This window comes from Citrus clementina, unplaced genomic scaffold (genome assembly GCF_000493195.1).
Source record: "Citrus clementina cultivar Clemenules unplaced genomic scaffold, Citrus_clementina_v1.0 scaffold_3, whole genome shotgun sequence".
NCBI classification, from domain to species: Eukaryota; Viridiplantae; Streptophyta; class Magnoliopsida; order Sapindales; family Rutaceae; genus Citrus; species Citrus x clementina.
The window spans coordinates 25,961,347-25,979,736 of NW_006262339.1; the positions used below are offsets into that span (position 1 = coordinate 25,961,347).

Genomic DNA, 18,390 nt, shown 5'->3' on the forward strand with positions numbered 1-18,390 from the left:
GACTGTGTTTGGGAATTCTTTTGATGATTGCCTTGATAATTTGGAGAAAGTTTTAAAAAGATGTATTGAAAAAGAACTCGTGTTGAATTGGGAAAAATGTCACTACATGGTTACTTCTGGAATTGTTTTGGGTCATGTTGTTTCTATTAAAGGAATTGAAGTTGACAAAGCAAAAATCGAAGTCATATCTAAATTGCCACAACCAAAAACAGTTAGAGATGTGCGATCCTTTTTAGGACATGCAGGATTTTATAGGAGGTTTATAAAAAACTTTAGTGCCATATCTAAACCACTTTGTAACCTCTTATTAAAAGATGCACCGTTTGAATGGAATGATGATTGCCAAAAATCTTTTGAAAAAATAATTTGTCTTTTAACATCTGCACCTATTATGCAATCTCCTGATTGGTCTTTGCCATTTGAATTAATATGTGATGCAAGTGATTTTGCTGTTGGTGCTGTTTTAGGATAAAAAAGGGATGGTAAGCCTATTGTGATTTATTATGCGAGTAAGACTTTGGATAGTGCTCAAATGAATTATTCTACAACTGAAAAAGAATTACTTGCTGTGGTATTTGCATTAAACAAATTCCGTTCATATTTGCTTGGCTCTAAATCTGTTGTGTTTACTGACCATGCTGCTGTGAGATATTTGATGAGTAAACAGGATGCCAAACCGAGACTAATTCGTTGGATTTTGTTACTACAAGAATTTGACCTTACCATCAAAGATAAAAAGGGTGCTGAAAATGTTGTTGCTGATCATCTATCAAGACTCACATCCGAATTCTGCAATGATATAACACCCATAAATGATTCTTTCCCTGATGAATTTTTATTTTCTGTTACTTCAATGCCATGGTATGCTAATATTGTTAATTTTCTTGTTACAGGTAAAATGCCTTTGCAATGGAATGCTCAAGAGAAGAAGAAATTTTTTGTTGAAGTAAAGAAATTTTATTGGGATGATCCTTATTTGTTCAAATATTGCCCAGATCAAATTTTTCGGCGATGTATTCCTGATAATGAGGTAAGTAGTGTCATTAATTTTTGTCATTCTGAAGCATGTGGTGGTCACTTTTCTTCAAGAAAAACTACTGCTAAAATTTTACAGTGTGGATTTTATTGGCCTACCATGTTTAAAGACACATATGAATTCTGCAAAAGTTGTGAAAAATGTCAAAAATTGGGATCAATTACAAAAAGAAACATGATGCCCTTAAATCCCATACTTGAAATTGAAATATTTGACTGTTGGGGAATTGATTTCATGGGTCCATTTCCATCATCTTTTGGATTTGTGTATATATTAGTTGCAGTTGATTATGTCTCAAAATGGATTGAAGCAATTTCTTGTCGAAATAATGATAGTAAAACTGTGGTTAAATTTTTAAGAGAAAACATTTTAAGTCGATTTGGAATCCCCCGAGCCATTATCAGTGATGGAGGTAAGCATTTTTGTAATAAGTCATTTGAGTCTTTAATGAAGAAATATGGAATTACACATAAAATTGCTACCCCTTATCATCCTCAAACAAATGGTCAAGTTGAATTAGCAAATAGGGAGATAAAACAAATTTTGGAAAAAACGGTTAACCCAAACCGAAAAGATTGGTCTCTTAGACTTAATGATGCACTTTGGGCTTACCGTACTGCATTTAAAACATTATTAGGAATGTCACCCTATCGGTTAATTTATGGTAAACCTTGTCATTTACCTGTTGAACTTGAACATAAATCACTTTGGGCTATTAAAGCTTTTAATTCAAATTTGGATGATGCTGGTAATGTGCGAAAATTACAATTGAATGAACTTGAGGAATTAAGGAATGATGCATATGAAAATTCAAGAATTATTAAGGCAAGAACAAAAGCATTTCATGATAAAAGAATTTTTCGAAAAACATTTGAGATTGGTCAAAAAGTGTTGCTTTATAATTCTCGTCTTCATTTATTTCCAGGGAAGTTAAAGTCAAAATGGAGTGGCCCATTTGTTGTAAAAAATGTATATTCACATGGGGCCATAGAAATTGAGAATCCAAAAAACGGTGTCACATTTAAAGTTAATGGTCAAAGATTAAAACCATATCTGGAACATCACCCACGTGACGAGGACACCGAAATTAATTTGGATGACCCAACAGTTCTTGATTAAGTCTTTAATGATTTTTTTTTTGTTTTACTATTATTTTACCGTTTCATTGTTTGATTTTTTTTAGATTGATGCACTGTACATAGTTTTTTTTTTTAACATTGTTTTTCTTGTGTAAGCGTGTTTGTTTGACAGTTGTACATTCTTTCATCAATTTTCATTTTACATCATGAGCACCTCAATGAGAAAATACATGTTCGCACATCTTAAAAGATTTCGGCGTATAAAATTTCACTTAAGAGGCCTGATACAAAGCTGTAAATCACATCCACTTTGGGATCTGCAACCACCAGAATTCGTGTCCTATGTTGAGGATCTAGAGAGACAACTCATAATAGTAGAGAGTGGCATATATGACTTTCAAATGGAGCTTGAGGTTAACTCAATGAGAGGACGAATGTAAGTTCATTTTCCTTTTATATTGTGTGCTTCTTTTTGCTCGCTTTCACGCTTGATTTGATTTTGCAAATTTGATTTTGGTGTGTTTTGATTTATTTTCCCGTATAAATGGCGGATAACGGTACTCCGTGACTTCTTAAGTCGGTATCTTCAGTTTCCCACAATAACTGAAACCCCAAAATTAAACATGGAAGAAATACAACATAAACTCCATAAGCATTTTCCCTCTCTCCCTCAGAATGCCCTCAGGAAAATTTACAAAGCTCGTTGTGAACGACTGCGTTTGTTAATGATCAATGGCATTCCTTCTGACATTCGTTGGTTAATTGAAGCAAAGGTCCGATTAGCAGGTGAGTTTTCTGGTCAATTTGTTTCTTACATGCCTGGTTTTGGTAAAAGTACGTTTGCTAAGAAAAGGAGAGCTAAATGACTTGGCTCAAAATGTCATAACTGTGTAAGACTTGGTTGCAAACGACTAGATTGTAAATCTTTAGGAATGGTTTCTGATACTCATGAAGATAAAATTAAATTCGTTAAAGATGGCATGAGTAAAGAATCGTTGGATGATATCTTACGATCTCTTGAGACGAATCGAAGCGGATTTGTGCAACGTGAGATTTACAATTTGTGGATACTATTCCAAAAACAAAGTGCACAGTTTAGTCTTGGGAATCTGACTCAAAAAGACTCTGTTTGTCAGTTTATAAGAAAACTGGATGGGAAGCCGATCCTCGACCCATAGAGGGCATTCAAGCCGTTACTGGACGTAAAACCAGAGGAAGATGTGAGCCACAATCACAACTACCAGTAAATATCCTTTCACTTCACTGTTATTTTACTTTACTATTATTTTATCATTTGCATTATTGCAATTAGCGGTGTGATTTTGTATTTAATAAATATTTGTTTTCTTTTATTGTTTGCTTTTTCTAATCATTATTTTCTTTTTACTATTTGTTTTTGAATTATTGAGCCACGAGCTTTACTCGTCATTTGACAAATATGCCAACCCATTTACAACTGTTTCTCATTATTTATGTCACCAAGATCTTTAAATATGAGCTTGTTTTTCAAACACTCACAACTTGTTTTTGAAAAATTAGTCCAATGGCATCATCTTCGAGTAAACAATTCAAAAACATTTGAGTGCTTTTTGGGTTTCACTATGGAAAGTACAAAGAGTTCGTTCAGGCAGCTGTAGATCTTGGTCGTGTCATAGCAGAGAGGAAACTGCATCTTGTATATGGAGGAGGTGAACGAGGGTTATCAAGACTTGTCTCAGAAGCTGTTTTTACCAGAGGAAGCCAAGTACTCGGCATTATCCCAAAACCCATGAAACCGCTAGTGTGCATGTCTGGCCCACCAATTGGAGAAGAATTAGTGGTATCAAGTATGCAAGAGAGAATATCTGAAATGATGAATCATGCTGATGCTTTTATTTTCTTGCCAGGAGATCTTGCAACTTTTGAGGCACTGATTACATTTGCATCTTGGGCCCACTTGAACATTCATCAAAAACCCATCGGTTTGTTAAATGTTAATAATTTTTATGATGGCTTGCTAACTTTTATTAACCATGCAATAAAGAATCATTTTGTTCCACATTCTGTAAAAAAACTCTTTATCTCTGCTTCTACTGCTAATGAGTTACTTGATCTTTTACAAGCTTATACACCAGAGCCAGATCCACAGACTTTTTCACTGAATTGGTCAACTGATGATGGTAGCGGTAACAGTAGCAGTAATAAGAAGTGCGATTTAGATTTAACTCTCCGTCTGTAAATATTTTCTATTGTAGTGTTCATGTGCTGTCTTCTAAACTCTTTCTCTTTCCTTTTAAAACATTGAGGACAATGTCTTTTTCAGGTTGGGGGGAGGGAATAGTTGATAATTGTGGAATGTCTTAGTCCTGGTTATGTGTTTACAAAAAAAAAAAAAAAATTTCTTTCTGTAAAGACTAACTTAGGACAAATTTGAGTCGAAGATGGTAGGATATAGAGAATGTAGTCTCTCTAGAAACGCATCTTCTTAATCTTAAGGGTGTTGTTAAAAAAAAAAACAAAAAAGATTGACTTTTTCTTCATCTTTGTTATCTACTTTTAAGCTTCTGCATCAAGTTCAGGTGAGATCTCCTCTTCTTCTTCTTTTATTATTCTCTTTTATTTTTATTTATTTATTATTATTATTATTTTTTTTTTGCATATCTGTAAAATTATAAAATGTTAAGATAATGTTTAGATTAGGTTGTGGGGTGGGGATAATTGATGTATGTTTTAAATATGTGTGTTGTTTTTTTTTTCTCTTTTCTCTTTTCTTTTCTTTGTTAAAAAAAACAAAAAAAAAATTTGTTTTTTGTCTAGGATGGCCGTGTAAAGAGTCACGACTTTTGAGACGCATCCTAATAGTCTTGTTGTATTATATTTTGATTTTGAGATTCATAGTAAGTTGTTTTTGTTCCCTTTTCTTTGAATGACTCAAATTTGTGAACTCTCCACTTGGTTATTAAGTTATTTAATTGTTTACTCATTTAACAGGTATTATTGAATCATTCTTCACACACACATTATGACACATACTAGTGGGTTGTAAGTTAAAATTTTACAGCATTTAGTTCTTTTGATTTATTAGGAAAAGTATCTAAGGTAGTAGAAAGTGTATATTTCCAAAAATAAAAAATAAAAAAAAAGTAGAAAAAAAATGTTTTTAATTTTTCTATATCTAGAACCCGAGTAATTAAGTCCGTAGGGGTGTTTTAACACCTAGTGCCCTAAGGTCAACTGGTTTGGGAGTCGCTGGCCTAAATCTCGCTACATGGGTAATAGATATATTGTTTGTTTATTAGAAACCCGAGTAATTAAGTCTGTAGGGGTGCTTCAACACCTAGTGCCAACTGGTCTGGGAGTCACTGACCTAAAGCTCGCTACACGGGTTAGAAATGTAATATATAAAAAAAAATGTGTGAATAATCTATTGCCTAAAGATATAATTTCTAATGAATTTTAGAACGAAAATGTTGTTTTTCTTTTAATGAAGCCCCATAAGTATTGTGTTAATTACTTGAGCACAAAAGAAGGTTTGATGATATTCTGGATAATGAGTGAACATCAATGTGGTAAAGGAATTTGGGAGAGTTCATTTATTTGGTAATTTAGAGGATAGATGAACAACTATTAACTTGCATGTGAATTTTATAAATCTTAATTTAATATAACGCTTTAATTGCTAGAGGGCTAGCAATAAGCTGGTTGGGGGGTGTGATTAGTATTAAAAATTGTTTAATTATCAAGCGATAATATGTTATTTTATGCTATGTTATAATTTATATTTGTGTTTATGTAATATATTATGAATTATGTTTTAAATATATTTAATTTTGTGTATTTTTATGTGTTTATTAGGAAAAATATTAATTTCACGTACTTCGAGGCTCCAAACAGATAAACGGAGGTCAAATTTGGATTCCGGAGGTCCGAAAACCTTAAGATCAGTCAAAATTGGCTTAAAATTGGGCTTGTGTAAAAAAAAATTGACTGTTCCTGTTGACCGAGCACTGATTGGATGATGAAATGAGCTTACAATAGATATGAGTGCATGGGATAGCTGGCAATCTTGACCAAATCTCAACCGTTCATGATTCAATGGCCATGATTGTGCCACGTGGCAATGGTTGGTGAAGTAAGTTGGAGGATCCGAATCTTTGTATTCGGGTCGACCCGATACACCCATTAACCCGCCAAATCTCAACCGTTCTTTGGGCAAATCGGACGAGTCAAATGATGCCATGTGTGATGTTGACTTTTGAAGTTTGACAGCCATTGGATCTTGATCTAAGGGTTGTGAGGAGCACATGCATGAAGCCTATGATGAAACGCAAAGCACTGGATTATGAATTTATTTTTCTATAAATAGAGCCTCATTTTTATGTTTTAATCATCTCTCTACAACTCTCTTCTTCTCAAATTCTCTCCATCTCCTTGTAATCTTGATTTCCAGGTGTGTTTTTAATATTTTGTATAATTATTTTCATTAACAAAATTAGTTTTATTTCTAATTTTAGTTGTTTTTATTTCTTTTAATTATAAGTAATTCAATTTTACTACTTCTTTTTATTTTAATTATGCTTAACTAAATAATATTAGTTAGGGGAAGGTGAAACTCTTAAGAAATAAATATGATTTAATCAAATTCTATGTTTAATTTTATAAATTAAATTATTTTCTCTTTAATTTTATACATGTTTTATATTTTGAAAATTTGATTTATTGTAGACAAACAAATGAATTTGGCACAATAAATTCTTAAGATCTTAATATAAGGCATGGTGAAATGGTATTTTGACTTATTGTAGACAAATTAAATTTTGGCACAATAAATACTTAATCCATCATAAATTTAAAGGGAAAATAATAATAATTTTTATAATTAATCGTTTGGGTAATAAATCTAAAACAAATTGGCAAAAAGAATTTATTAAGTTTTATTTATTTCTAAGAGTGGATCCATAACCCTAACTAGTTCAATTCCATAGTTTCATTTAAATTAAATTGTTTATATTCAAGTTTTAATTTCAATTTTTAGATAAAATAAAATAAACTAATTAAATCTTTTCTCTGTGGATCGACATCGGACTCACCGAGTTATAATAAAACAAGACACTCTTATACTTGGGAGTTAAAATTTACTTTTAAGTTGTGTCATTTAGTTCATCTTTAGCAATTCCACTAGCCACTTACAGTATGATCAGTTTGGGAGCCAAATCTGATGGTCGGACTGACTCAACGAAAGCCTTTCTAGCTGCATGGGCTAAACCTTGTGTCTCAACCGCGACCTCAACCATTTACGTGCCACCTGGGAGGTACCTGTTGGGAAAAATACAGTTTTTTTAATTTTTATAAAACCTTTTAAGATCGCTCTCATACAATATATAAGAATTTGTAATCTAGAAATCGTACCTTGAAAATCCGATTTGGCTTTTTCCGCTGAAATGATTTAGGCTCCCAGATCACGATCCGTCACCACCACTCCTGTTAGATCACGATTACCACGCTTGTTAGAACACGAACTGACACCAATGATCTTCTAGGTTATAACTCAGGTTTGATCTGCACTTGACGTGTGGGCGCCTTTATCACTACCAAAGCAACAAGCACGAGAAAATTTTTCTTTCAACAATAGAGAGAAAAATCTTTTTCTCTGATCTGTATAAAATGGCTGCCCCCTCTTTCTTTAGAGAAAATAAGCTTTTTTATATCTCCCTTTAGTGAAAACCCTAGGCTCCAAATAATGAAAATCAAAACTCACGTTACTTGCTTTTCCTATAGGGGACCCACCTTGTAAAATAAGATAAGGCCCCTTACACACAAGCTAATTAAATAGAGCCTCCCACTAAATGATATATTTAGGCTTTTGACCCAAATAGCTAGTTATCTTGCTTATTAATCCAGTAGTGGTGCAGTCAATTAAATGAGCTAACCCGGGGAGCATTTGGGAACATACAATAGTAGCTATAACAATTAGGCCTGTAATTAAATTAGTCTAATTATTTAATTCCAAATCTACTCCACTAAAAGATTGGAATTGACCTCCATAATTGTATGCTGGAATAATAATTCGTCCCAAGCCACATTGATTTCTTTACTGCACAATCCTTTGTACCACATCATTAATTAAATCGATATCTCAACTGTCCAATCGATTTAATTACATCTTATTCCTTGATACTTACTGGTTTTCTCTAATGATCATTTTCAACATACTAAATATGTTGATACACTCTGGCCAGATAATTCTATGATCAAGTGCCGAAAACCCATCAAGAGATGTGTTGTACAAATTCTATATTGTTAATCTATAACTTCAATACTCATAAATGCTCCCACCAAGATACCGGGTAATCTAGACTACAAGTATGTGTCATGCCCATTGGTAACTCAAATGGAATAACAATTACAATCATGAAATCATAATTAACTCAAGATTAAGATTACAGTAAAATCAATGCCTATGAGATTTAATAAGTCTGATAGTTATTACAAAGTTAATTAAATCTCATATGTGATCATGTTCAATGTAGTCGTACTACATCAATAAATTCATACATGATTAAGACAAATCATTCAATGAATTTATTACAGTCTATACCTAAATAAAGTGCCCAACTTTATTTATCAACTGCGAACTAAATTTATTTAATCATAAGATAACTTGTATTTATGTCTTCTGTGAATCCACATGGTGATCACATAAATACATATAATATAATTAAATGGACTTTAATAAAAATATTAATGCAATTAAGATATTTGAATAAAATATCTCATTAATTTTATTAATCAGAAAAAATATTTATTACAATTAAATAAACACATATGCTTTTAAAAAGCATATTTTCCCAACAGTACCTGCTACACAATGTTGTGTTTCAAGGCCAATGCAGGAACAATGACATTACCATACGTATCGAGGGGACTCTAGTGGCTCCATCCGATTATAATGTCATTGGAGATGGGGAAAACTGGATTTTATTTGAGCATGTTAATGGCGTTTATATTTATGGTGGCATCCTTGATGGCCAAGGTGCTGGCTTGTGGGCTTGTAAACGATCAGGCAATAATAATTGCCCTAGCGGTGCCACGGTAAGTTGGAAGATCGTTACTTTTAATTATAGCCATAAATTAAGTGGCTTTTGGTTTCGTTATTCTCCTCAGATTAAAATAATTGATAACGTTCCTTCTTGTGTAAATGAGCAGACACTGGGCTTTAGCAACTCAAACAACATTCTGATTAACGGACTAACATCCCAAAATAGCCAGATGTTTCATGTTGTCATCAATGGATGTCACAATGTGAAAGTACAAGGGGTGAGAGTCTCGGCCTCAGGAAACAGCCCTAACACCGATGGCATTCATGTTCAATCATCAAGTGATGTCACAATTTTGAACGCTAGAATTGGGACTGGAGACGATTGTGTATCAGTTGGCCCTGGCACCACCAATTTATGGATTGAAAACGTTGCTTGTGGTCCTGGCCATGGCATCAGGTAGAAAATAAAGAACATGCACGATGATTTATTTATATCATTTTTTTTTTATATGTCATAATATTTAGTGCTACTATTGTGAATTCGTTGCAGCATTGGTAGCTTAGGCAAAGAGCTACATGAGGCTGGAGTGCAAAATGTGACAGTAAAAACAGTGACATTTTTACAGGAACTGAAAATGGATTGAGGATTAAGTCCTGGGGAAGACCAAGCACTGGATTTGCTCAGAACATTCTTTTCCAACATGCTCTTATGAAGAATGTCGATAATCCCATCGCAATTGATCAAAATTACTGCCCCGACAACAAGAATTGCCCTGGAAAGGTTTTTATTTATCACAAGTTTGTATGTGAGAATGTTAGACGTTGATGTGAATAAAATTAAACTTAATAATTATATTTTCTATATTCAACAGCCATCAGGAGTTAAAATCAGTGATATGACATACCAAGATATTCATGGATCATCTGCAACAGAAGTTGTTGTAAAGTTTGATTGTAGTCCAATGTATCCATGCTTTGGAATAAACTTGGAGGATGTGAAGCTCATTTACAAGAATCAACCAGCTGAAGCATCGTGTAGGAATGCTGATGGATCGGCCTCTGGTTTTGTTCAGCCAAATAGTTGCTTGAAATTGTGAAAAATAAAATTAATTCTTGCGTTAAATTGCCTATTTTTATTTTTCATTTCCTTTTTAGTGAGCCTAGGAATGTTCCATGGGCCTGTCTAAGAAAACCCATTGGGCTTCTTGGAGGATGCTTATACTAATTGCCGTATAAGACAAAATCAAAACTTCACTCCTTTGTACTCAAAGAAATGCAGTCCTATGTTTTGGGTAACATTATCTTATTGCAGTACTAATGTTTGATCCGAAATTCTGCCTATTGAAACTATTAAAATTAACATTTCCTATTAAAATCAAATTTGAAATCGGGAGACGGCCTTTCACCCACCCACTCTGTTTGGGCGATAGCCCATTGCCCGGATTGAGAGATGGCTATCGTCCAACCATCGCTCAAAAAAAATAAAAAATTAATGAATTCGATTTAATGGAGTTTATGGTAAAAATTGGTTTTCATCTTATTGTCTAGTCTAATATATAATTTTACTTTTGTATGTTAATTTTTTTTTAATCGTAAAGTTAAATGATTAAATAATAAGTAACGTCGTGGTGAATATGAAAAGTATTAAAGATCAAAAGAAATTCTCCTTTCCAATCAATATCCTTTTTCTTTTATCTTAGTAATATATCATTCATTCATCATATACATGGGTATGATCGAATAAGAAATTAACATGAAACAACTGTCCAAAATGATAGGTAGCATATAATTTAAACTGCAAGATATTTGAGAAGTGTAGTAAATATCTAAGAATTATGTATCCTTCAGTGGCACATAATTTAATTACTTATTTAAGAATTTAGAAGTAATGTATGTTTGGTAAAATGGTATTTAAAAAATAAGCACAATTAAAATCAGCGTACTGGATTTAAATGTCATGCAAACAGAGAAATCTAAGATCTATGTAAGAAATTTTTTTTAACTAAAGTTACTAATTAACTAAACCAACAATTGTTTTATTTTTAATACATAGTTTAATAATTATTAAAGTAAATAATATGTTTTCTTAATCTAATTTCTCCACCATTTCTCATTTTCTCCGGACTCTTCAATTCGCCCTCTTTTGCTTCAGTGTGAAAAAATGCGGTCATACTTTAGTCAAGATTAGGTGGCAAGCTAGCAGTTATCAAGCACAAGTAAAACAACGTACTCTACTAGACCATGAAAAATGAAACAGAAACAACAACAACAACAATAATAATAAAAAAGGAATAAAATGAAACAAAATATTAAATATAACAACTACGTAAACATAAAGACCAACTCGAGCCACAATAAAATTTTTGTTTGATAATTACACGATCATTTTCAACATACATAAAAGCTTAGCCATCCACTAAAAATATTTCGTTATTAAAAATACTACAAAAGTTTGAATTTATTTGATTTAATTCTTCTTGTTTTTAGTTTGTATCCGTTATCCACTAAAATGTTAAGTTATTATAATTGATGGCATCACAACAATAATTTAAAGATTTAACATACTAAATTCATAAATTAAATAATATTTTAAGATATAAAAATTAAAATAAAACTATTTTTTATCTAATCCTTCAGACTTCATACACCTCAAATGACACATTATAACATAAAATTAACTTTTTATTGCAAATCAAAGAATAAAATCAACGATGAACAAGAATAAAAACAATTAGACCTAAATTCATCTTCTTCTAATTATGAAGGATTTGGTAAGAAAGAAGGACAGCCCCAGAAATTCCAGCATCAAACATTCATCGAAGTGGGGCATGTTCATCATAGCCACTGCTGCTGCTGCTGCCCGTCATTGCCTACTCTGTCGGCCTTATGGACAATTGCGACCTCCCAGAGACTCCTGAATGGGCGGCCTTCAAAGTCCAAGGCAAGTTTTGTCAATAATCAAAGGTGGTTGAAGGATTTGGTGGGAAACGATATTGGCAAATGAAGGATTTCACACAAATTGTATATTTATTTCATGAATACTAAAAATTTAGAGAGATATGACAAGGAAGAATATGGCGAGATGTTTTACTTATTTTTGTTTTTAATTTAATTAAGTTAAAAATAGTAAAGTAGTCATTTTGTTTAGATCCTTATAAGTACTCTAGCAAAGTTAATATTTTGGTGGACGGTTGATATAAATTGAAAACAATGAGTGTAAAATCGAACAAATTCAAACTTTTTTAGTATTTTTGATAACAAAATATTGTTTGGATGGATGATTGATAATTTTCCAAAAAAGAATATATGTGTTATGTGTCCTAAAATAAGTTTATATGACTATTTCTTAAAATTTGAGGAAGTGTATGCTAAATCTTTTAATTTCGCCAAACCACGAAATGTCACAGTTCTTTTCCATAATAAACAAAATATTTATTTTAAAAAATATCAATTAAATATATACACGTACTATATGAGATACAAACCTAAGACCTAGGTCTTGGTAAGGTTGCCTACTAACCAGAGGAGCCAGACCTTAGTGTGCAATAATGAAAACATGTTAATTGAATCTGTCACACACACACACACACACTTTCTTGTTAAAAAAGCAACAAAATAACAACACAATAAAATTATACCCATCATGCCATCCCGGGTTGGCTTTAAGGGATTCGGGGCCTTAGCGAATTTCGCTTTAGGTCTTTGTACATTGAACAACATCAACTTTTGAAGGATATATAAAATAACTTAAAATTTAAATTCTTTTGGATTACACAAGCCGTATATCAATATAAAATTAAAAATAAATTAAATTTGTAAAAAAAAAGAATAATAATAATTTAAAATAAATAATGAATAATAGCACATAGAAGTTGTCTAGTGGAGATGAATATGATGATTAATTGATAGCAATATATTTCTTAGAGAATAATTTTCTTTGCAGAGAAGAGAGAAAGAAATATTTTAGTTGAGATTATTGTTGATTCAATGTCTATTAGTTTTGAGATTCTTAATATAGTTTGAAGGAATACTAAAAGTCAGTTCTTATGCTAGTAATTTTAATAGAGTATTCTTTTTGAAAATGAAAGTATTTATTTAATTTTTTCCTTGGAAACATTAATAAATAAAGAATTAACTATAAAACTATTAATCCTACCATATGTGAAGATTATCAAATATAGATTTTTTATAAAAAAATAAATCTTATTTTTAAGGTGAAGATTATGAAATATACAATTTTTATTGAGAAAACAAATCGTATTTTGGATAATTATAAATGGGTGTAATAATAGGGACATATCTAAAAGTTAGGCTTTCTAATATACATAACTTAAATAAAATCTTTGAAATCTTAGAAGAATAATTATTTATTAGCGTATTAATTAAACAAATGTCAAATATTGGGCTTCTCTAAAATTTGGGGCCTTAGGAGACCACCTAGTTTGCTTAGTACTAAAGCCGTCTCCAATGCATGTCCTAAAAGAGTCAAGAGTACAAACAAAACCAATAAAACCAACAAAACTTGATGATGAAATTAATAATTTTCCACAACTTATGATAGGAAACTTAGAGCAGATGTTCATATATATTTAAATTCAATCATATAAACTGATATGAGATATAAACAGTGAAATTTAAAAAAAAAATAGAAATTGGAAATTAATAACACGCAGTAAGATAACAATGTCACATATGTTTGTGAGAATTTATAATTTATGTGCTGCATACATGCCTCTTCTGATAAACACAAATTCTTGATGATTTGTTGTGTCTATGCCATTTATATTCTTTTAAATAAGAATTTGGTATGAATTTACATGCTCATTTGCATATTTATATAAATGATTTATAACGAAAGAAAAAAGCATGCAACAACGAAACGAGATAAGAATATGGTAAATAGCCGAGAGTAGCTTTAGGCTTCTTATTTTTCATTCCTTTTTCTTTCTTGAGTATTACACACATATACACAATTAGTGGGGGTGTTATAGTAATTTCATAAAATGGCATAATGGTGAATCCACTATTCACAATACCCCCCTTGGATTCACCATTTATTTTACATATAATGTAAAGGTAATATTAAATGTGCTTAATACTGTCTTGTTAAAACCTTGCCAATAAAACTTAGTGGACCAAAACCTAGTCACAGAAAAAAGAGTACAGTGCACATCTATCTAATAGAGCTGCAGAAACTCTTATCGTCAAAAATATGCTCCTTGATAAAATATCTTCTCAATTATTCATGTGGAAAATCTTATATCAGTAAGAACGTATCTACTTGACATCAATTTTCTTGTTCTATTTCCTTTAATCATTGGAGATACGTGGTCACAAATGATCATATCAAATTATCTGCTTAAATGAATCTCACCAAAGGCCAAAATATATGATTAGTCTAAAGTAAAATCAAGACATGGTATCAATCGCACCTGCATATGGCGTAATCACCATGCAGTTATCAAAGATTATCTGATTAAGAAAATCTGCGCTTTTTTAGACAACTTCGGTCTCTTACAAATATCGCGTTCAAAGACTGCAGATCAGACATTTAAAGCTTCTACAGAAATAATGGATGAATCCCTAGTTTGACAGCTTAAAAAAATTTGTGTATTTTGCGAGAATAGTTCTGAAAATATTTCAGATTTTGTGAATGCTACAAAGGATCTGGGAAAGGTATTAGGCAAACGAAAAATACGTTCAATATTTGGGAATAGTGATGTTGGGTTTATGGGGAGTATTGCAGAAATTATTCCCACAACTGGATATGCGACTATCTATAATACATATGAATGACTTCTTGATTTGAGCAACTGTGTTGATGCTTTTATTGTTCTACCTCCTGGATTTAAAACCCTGGAAGAAATGTTTACTATTGCCACAAGTCACAACGAAACAGATATCAGAAAGCTTTTGGTTTTCTCAACGTAAATAATTGTAGTGTTTTAATCTGCTATATAACATGCAAGACAAATAAAACACTTCCCAGGACCTTTGATAAAGAACTATACAAGATGCACAGATTGAAGAATGAATCCAGCCAAGTGAAAACAATGTACCCAAGAACTAGAAAGAATAGAGAATCAAGAAACAAAAAAATCACAGACAACACAAGAATCAATTACGTGGTTCAGTTGCACCAAATTGGTACAACCTACATCCACGGGAAAAGTTTTCTGCAGAGCTTTTATTACTCAACAATGGAGGATCTTTCTTACAGAGAATGGTTTACAAGATTTCAGAGAACTCTTAACCCTTTCACTGAAATCTCTCTCTCTCTGATATGAATTCACAAGCTTAACCCAAATCGTTTCATCAGCCTGCTCTTATAGCTAACAGAGCAACTAACCAGCTAAACCCAGATCGAACTGATTGCTTACACGTAGCGTAACAAACTTAACGAACTAAGATGAGCTGCTTCACACATCTGTCACGTGCATCACTTATAAGCTTCCTTTAAACGACATGGTTGAACTGCCGTTTCAAGCTTTAATCTTAAGTGACAACACACGTGCTTTTCTCGTGTCTTTTAAGTGCTCCTTCAATTGCCAAAACGTCATCGTTTGGTTCTGATGAGTTTGATTCACCAGCAAACCTCCCAAATAAGTTATATGGTATATTGTTGTTTTTCTTGGATGGCGCTGTGATGTAGGGCTTTCTCTCTTTATCGGCACGAAAAATCTTTATTCATGTCAATAGCGCCAACGAATTGATCGATTTGTTTCAGGCATATGGGCTTGAAGTCCGCCCAATCAATCTGAACTTAGGCCAGATGATAATAAGGAAAAAAAAGATGATGACGGTAAAAGGAGTGGCAATAAAGACAAGAAAAATGATGGAGATAATAGTAAGAAGCGAAAAATATTAGACTTAAGTCTTCACTTATGACTTTAAATTCTTTTTCCTTTTTGTCTCATCGATGATATACTTATGAAATTTAATAAAATGAGCATTATTCATATTGAAATGTTTTAGGTTTTTTTTTTAAAACATAAGCTGATTGATGGATAATCAATCCATTTATTTTATGCTCGATCTGTATGTAGAGATACTAATTTATTTTCAAGAAAAGCTTGCATTTCAAATTTTTCTCTTTCAATATTCAGCAGTTTTAGGAGCTCTTCTGGAGTTCCAATTAACTTCATATTACCAACATAAACTGCTACAATTACAAATTCAGATAAAAGCACATAGATAGATATGATTATTAACATGTCATTCGTTAGCATTACAAGGGAACAAAGGATTGTAAGGTAATGTTTACGGTTTTCAACCTCCCAAAGACTTTGTAATTCAGAAACAAGTCTTCAAAAAGGAATGGTATTAGTAATGTTTCCCATCACTACAAGAAAAAGTGCCTACTATGACAGGCAAAAACTGTCATAGTAGGGGGTGGATGACGGTTGTTCATACCGTCATTGTAGCCACCGTCAAGAATTGATGACAGAACAATACCAGTCATAATCTGTGATAGATATTACCATTCACATAACTGTCATAACTTTACTTAGAGGGGAATATAATAAATTTGAATTTGGCTCCTTTTTTAAAAAAATTTGTGCGCCATATTTTGAATTTTTGGCGGGAAAATTAAATTTGGTGCGAAATGCAAATTATAATTAAATGAATTTTTTCAATTAAATCAAAAATTGAAATTATAATTAATAAAAAATGGGTATTTTTTTTGCACCATGAAATTATTATCATTTTAATAACAATCCTGCAATTGATTTATTAGAAATTAATATTTCATAAATTAGCTAATTAATTAGATTATTAAAATTAATATTGCAATTAAAAATTCACTGACAAAGAAAATGAAATGGATAACATTGACTAAAGATTTCATAATTGTCAACAAACATAATTTAATCAAATTCGAGAGTGACAAGTCCAACATAAATAGAAGAAGAGTATTGTAACAACCTAAGAACTAAATTCCAGCAACATGTACAACACAAATGAACCATGATCAGTTCAATTCCAGTAGCATAAGGAAGCCAACATAGAGTAATTTCTGCCAACATGAACAAAGGCAACAACATAGTTCATTTCCAGCAACATTTCCAGCAACACAAGAGGAGCCAAAAATACTGATCAGACAAGGCCAGCAGTTCCCAAACGTGAAAATCCAACCTAAGAACAACCGAAATGTGTAAAATTGCATCAATATCCCCAAACAAAGAAAAAAACTAGCCAACTAGTACCCACCATCTTCATCATAATCCAACATAGAAGTATAATAAGCTAGATAACTGCCGAAGTAAAATATAGGTAGTAAATTAATTTATTTCATCAATGAACTCACAATAACAACATAATAGGTAAGGGTTACCTCACATAACAGCAAGTACTCCAGAAAAAATGGTTTGTCCACTCAATACGGACTTCATCTAATTCAACATTGGAATATATTGTCTTTCTGTTGAACTATTTATGAAAATTAAATATTTAGTGAAACTTTAAAACATGACATGTTCTTTTTTATGAAGCAAATTATGATCAAGGAACTCATATTGTTCATTAGTAAAGAGAAGTTATTAATTAAGTCTTTCATGAATCTCATGACATAAAATCCACACACGACTGAACTTGCTGGTTGTTGTGGGACCTGTTCACAATTAGCAATTGCACAGTTCATTTTAATAACAATTAAGCATGGTAATATATAATTATAGTTAAGGTAATAGTTCAAACCTTTACGGATCTGACCATCTTATTATAATTCTATTTCTCCTTACCCTCTTGTGCTATAAACATTGTCATAGAGCTGTATACAAAAAAAAAAAATTGTAACAAAGTATCTATAAAGTATGTAAAAGTAATTTTATATTGACAATGGTAATAAAAAAATTGGACATACACTTTAATGAGCTCTTTTAAATCATCATCAGGATCTCCTCCATAAGAATTGAGATAATAAACTTCATTTTTCAACACATCAAAGACGACCAACACCCAATGATAACTATAATAAATGAAAGAACATTTAGGTAGCAATTTCAGTAAATTAAGGCAAGAAAGGAAATTAATATGAGTTGAAAAGTATTAAAGGAGCATACTAGGGATTATAAGGCATAAAGATGAATTGTCCCTTCTTCGCTTTTTTCAATCGATCACAAACTCCACGTGCCCTAAGGTCAAATGATGCAGTAGGATTACGTTCTACGCCTAGCAAAACTAGACCTGGACGAATGAATCCAAATGGTTTCACTCCTCTTTTCCCAAGGAGAATGGAAGCATACAACATCCTGATA

General features: G+C 32.0%; 1 protein-coding gene and 1 pseudogene across 1 annotated transcript in view; both read left to right on the forward strand.

The window, feature by feature from the left end:
• Positions 1-1,525, forward strand: part of LOC112099781 — a gene marked incomplete at its 3' end in the record, with an annotated part of 4,687 nt that extends 3,162 nt beyond the window's left edge. Inside the window, exon 6 of the mRNA XM_024187252.1 lies at positions 894-1,525. Coding sequence (XP_024043020.1) covers positions 894-1,525 — 632 coding nt within the window. The remainder of the gene's footprint in view (positions 1-893) is intronic.
• Positions 1,526-4,535: 3,010 nt separating this feature from the next.
• On the forward strand, positions 4,536-10,230 carry LOC112099782 (annotated as a pseudogene).
• Positions 10,231-18,390: the final 8,160 nt, after the last annotated feature.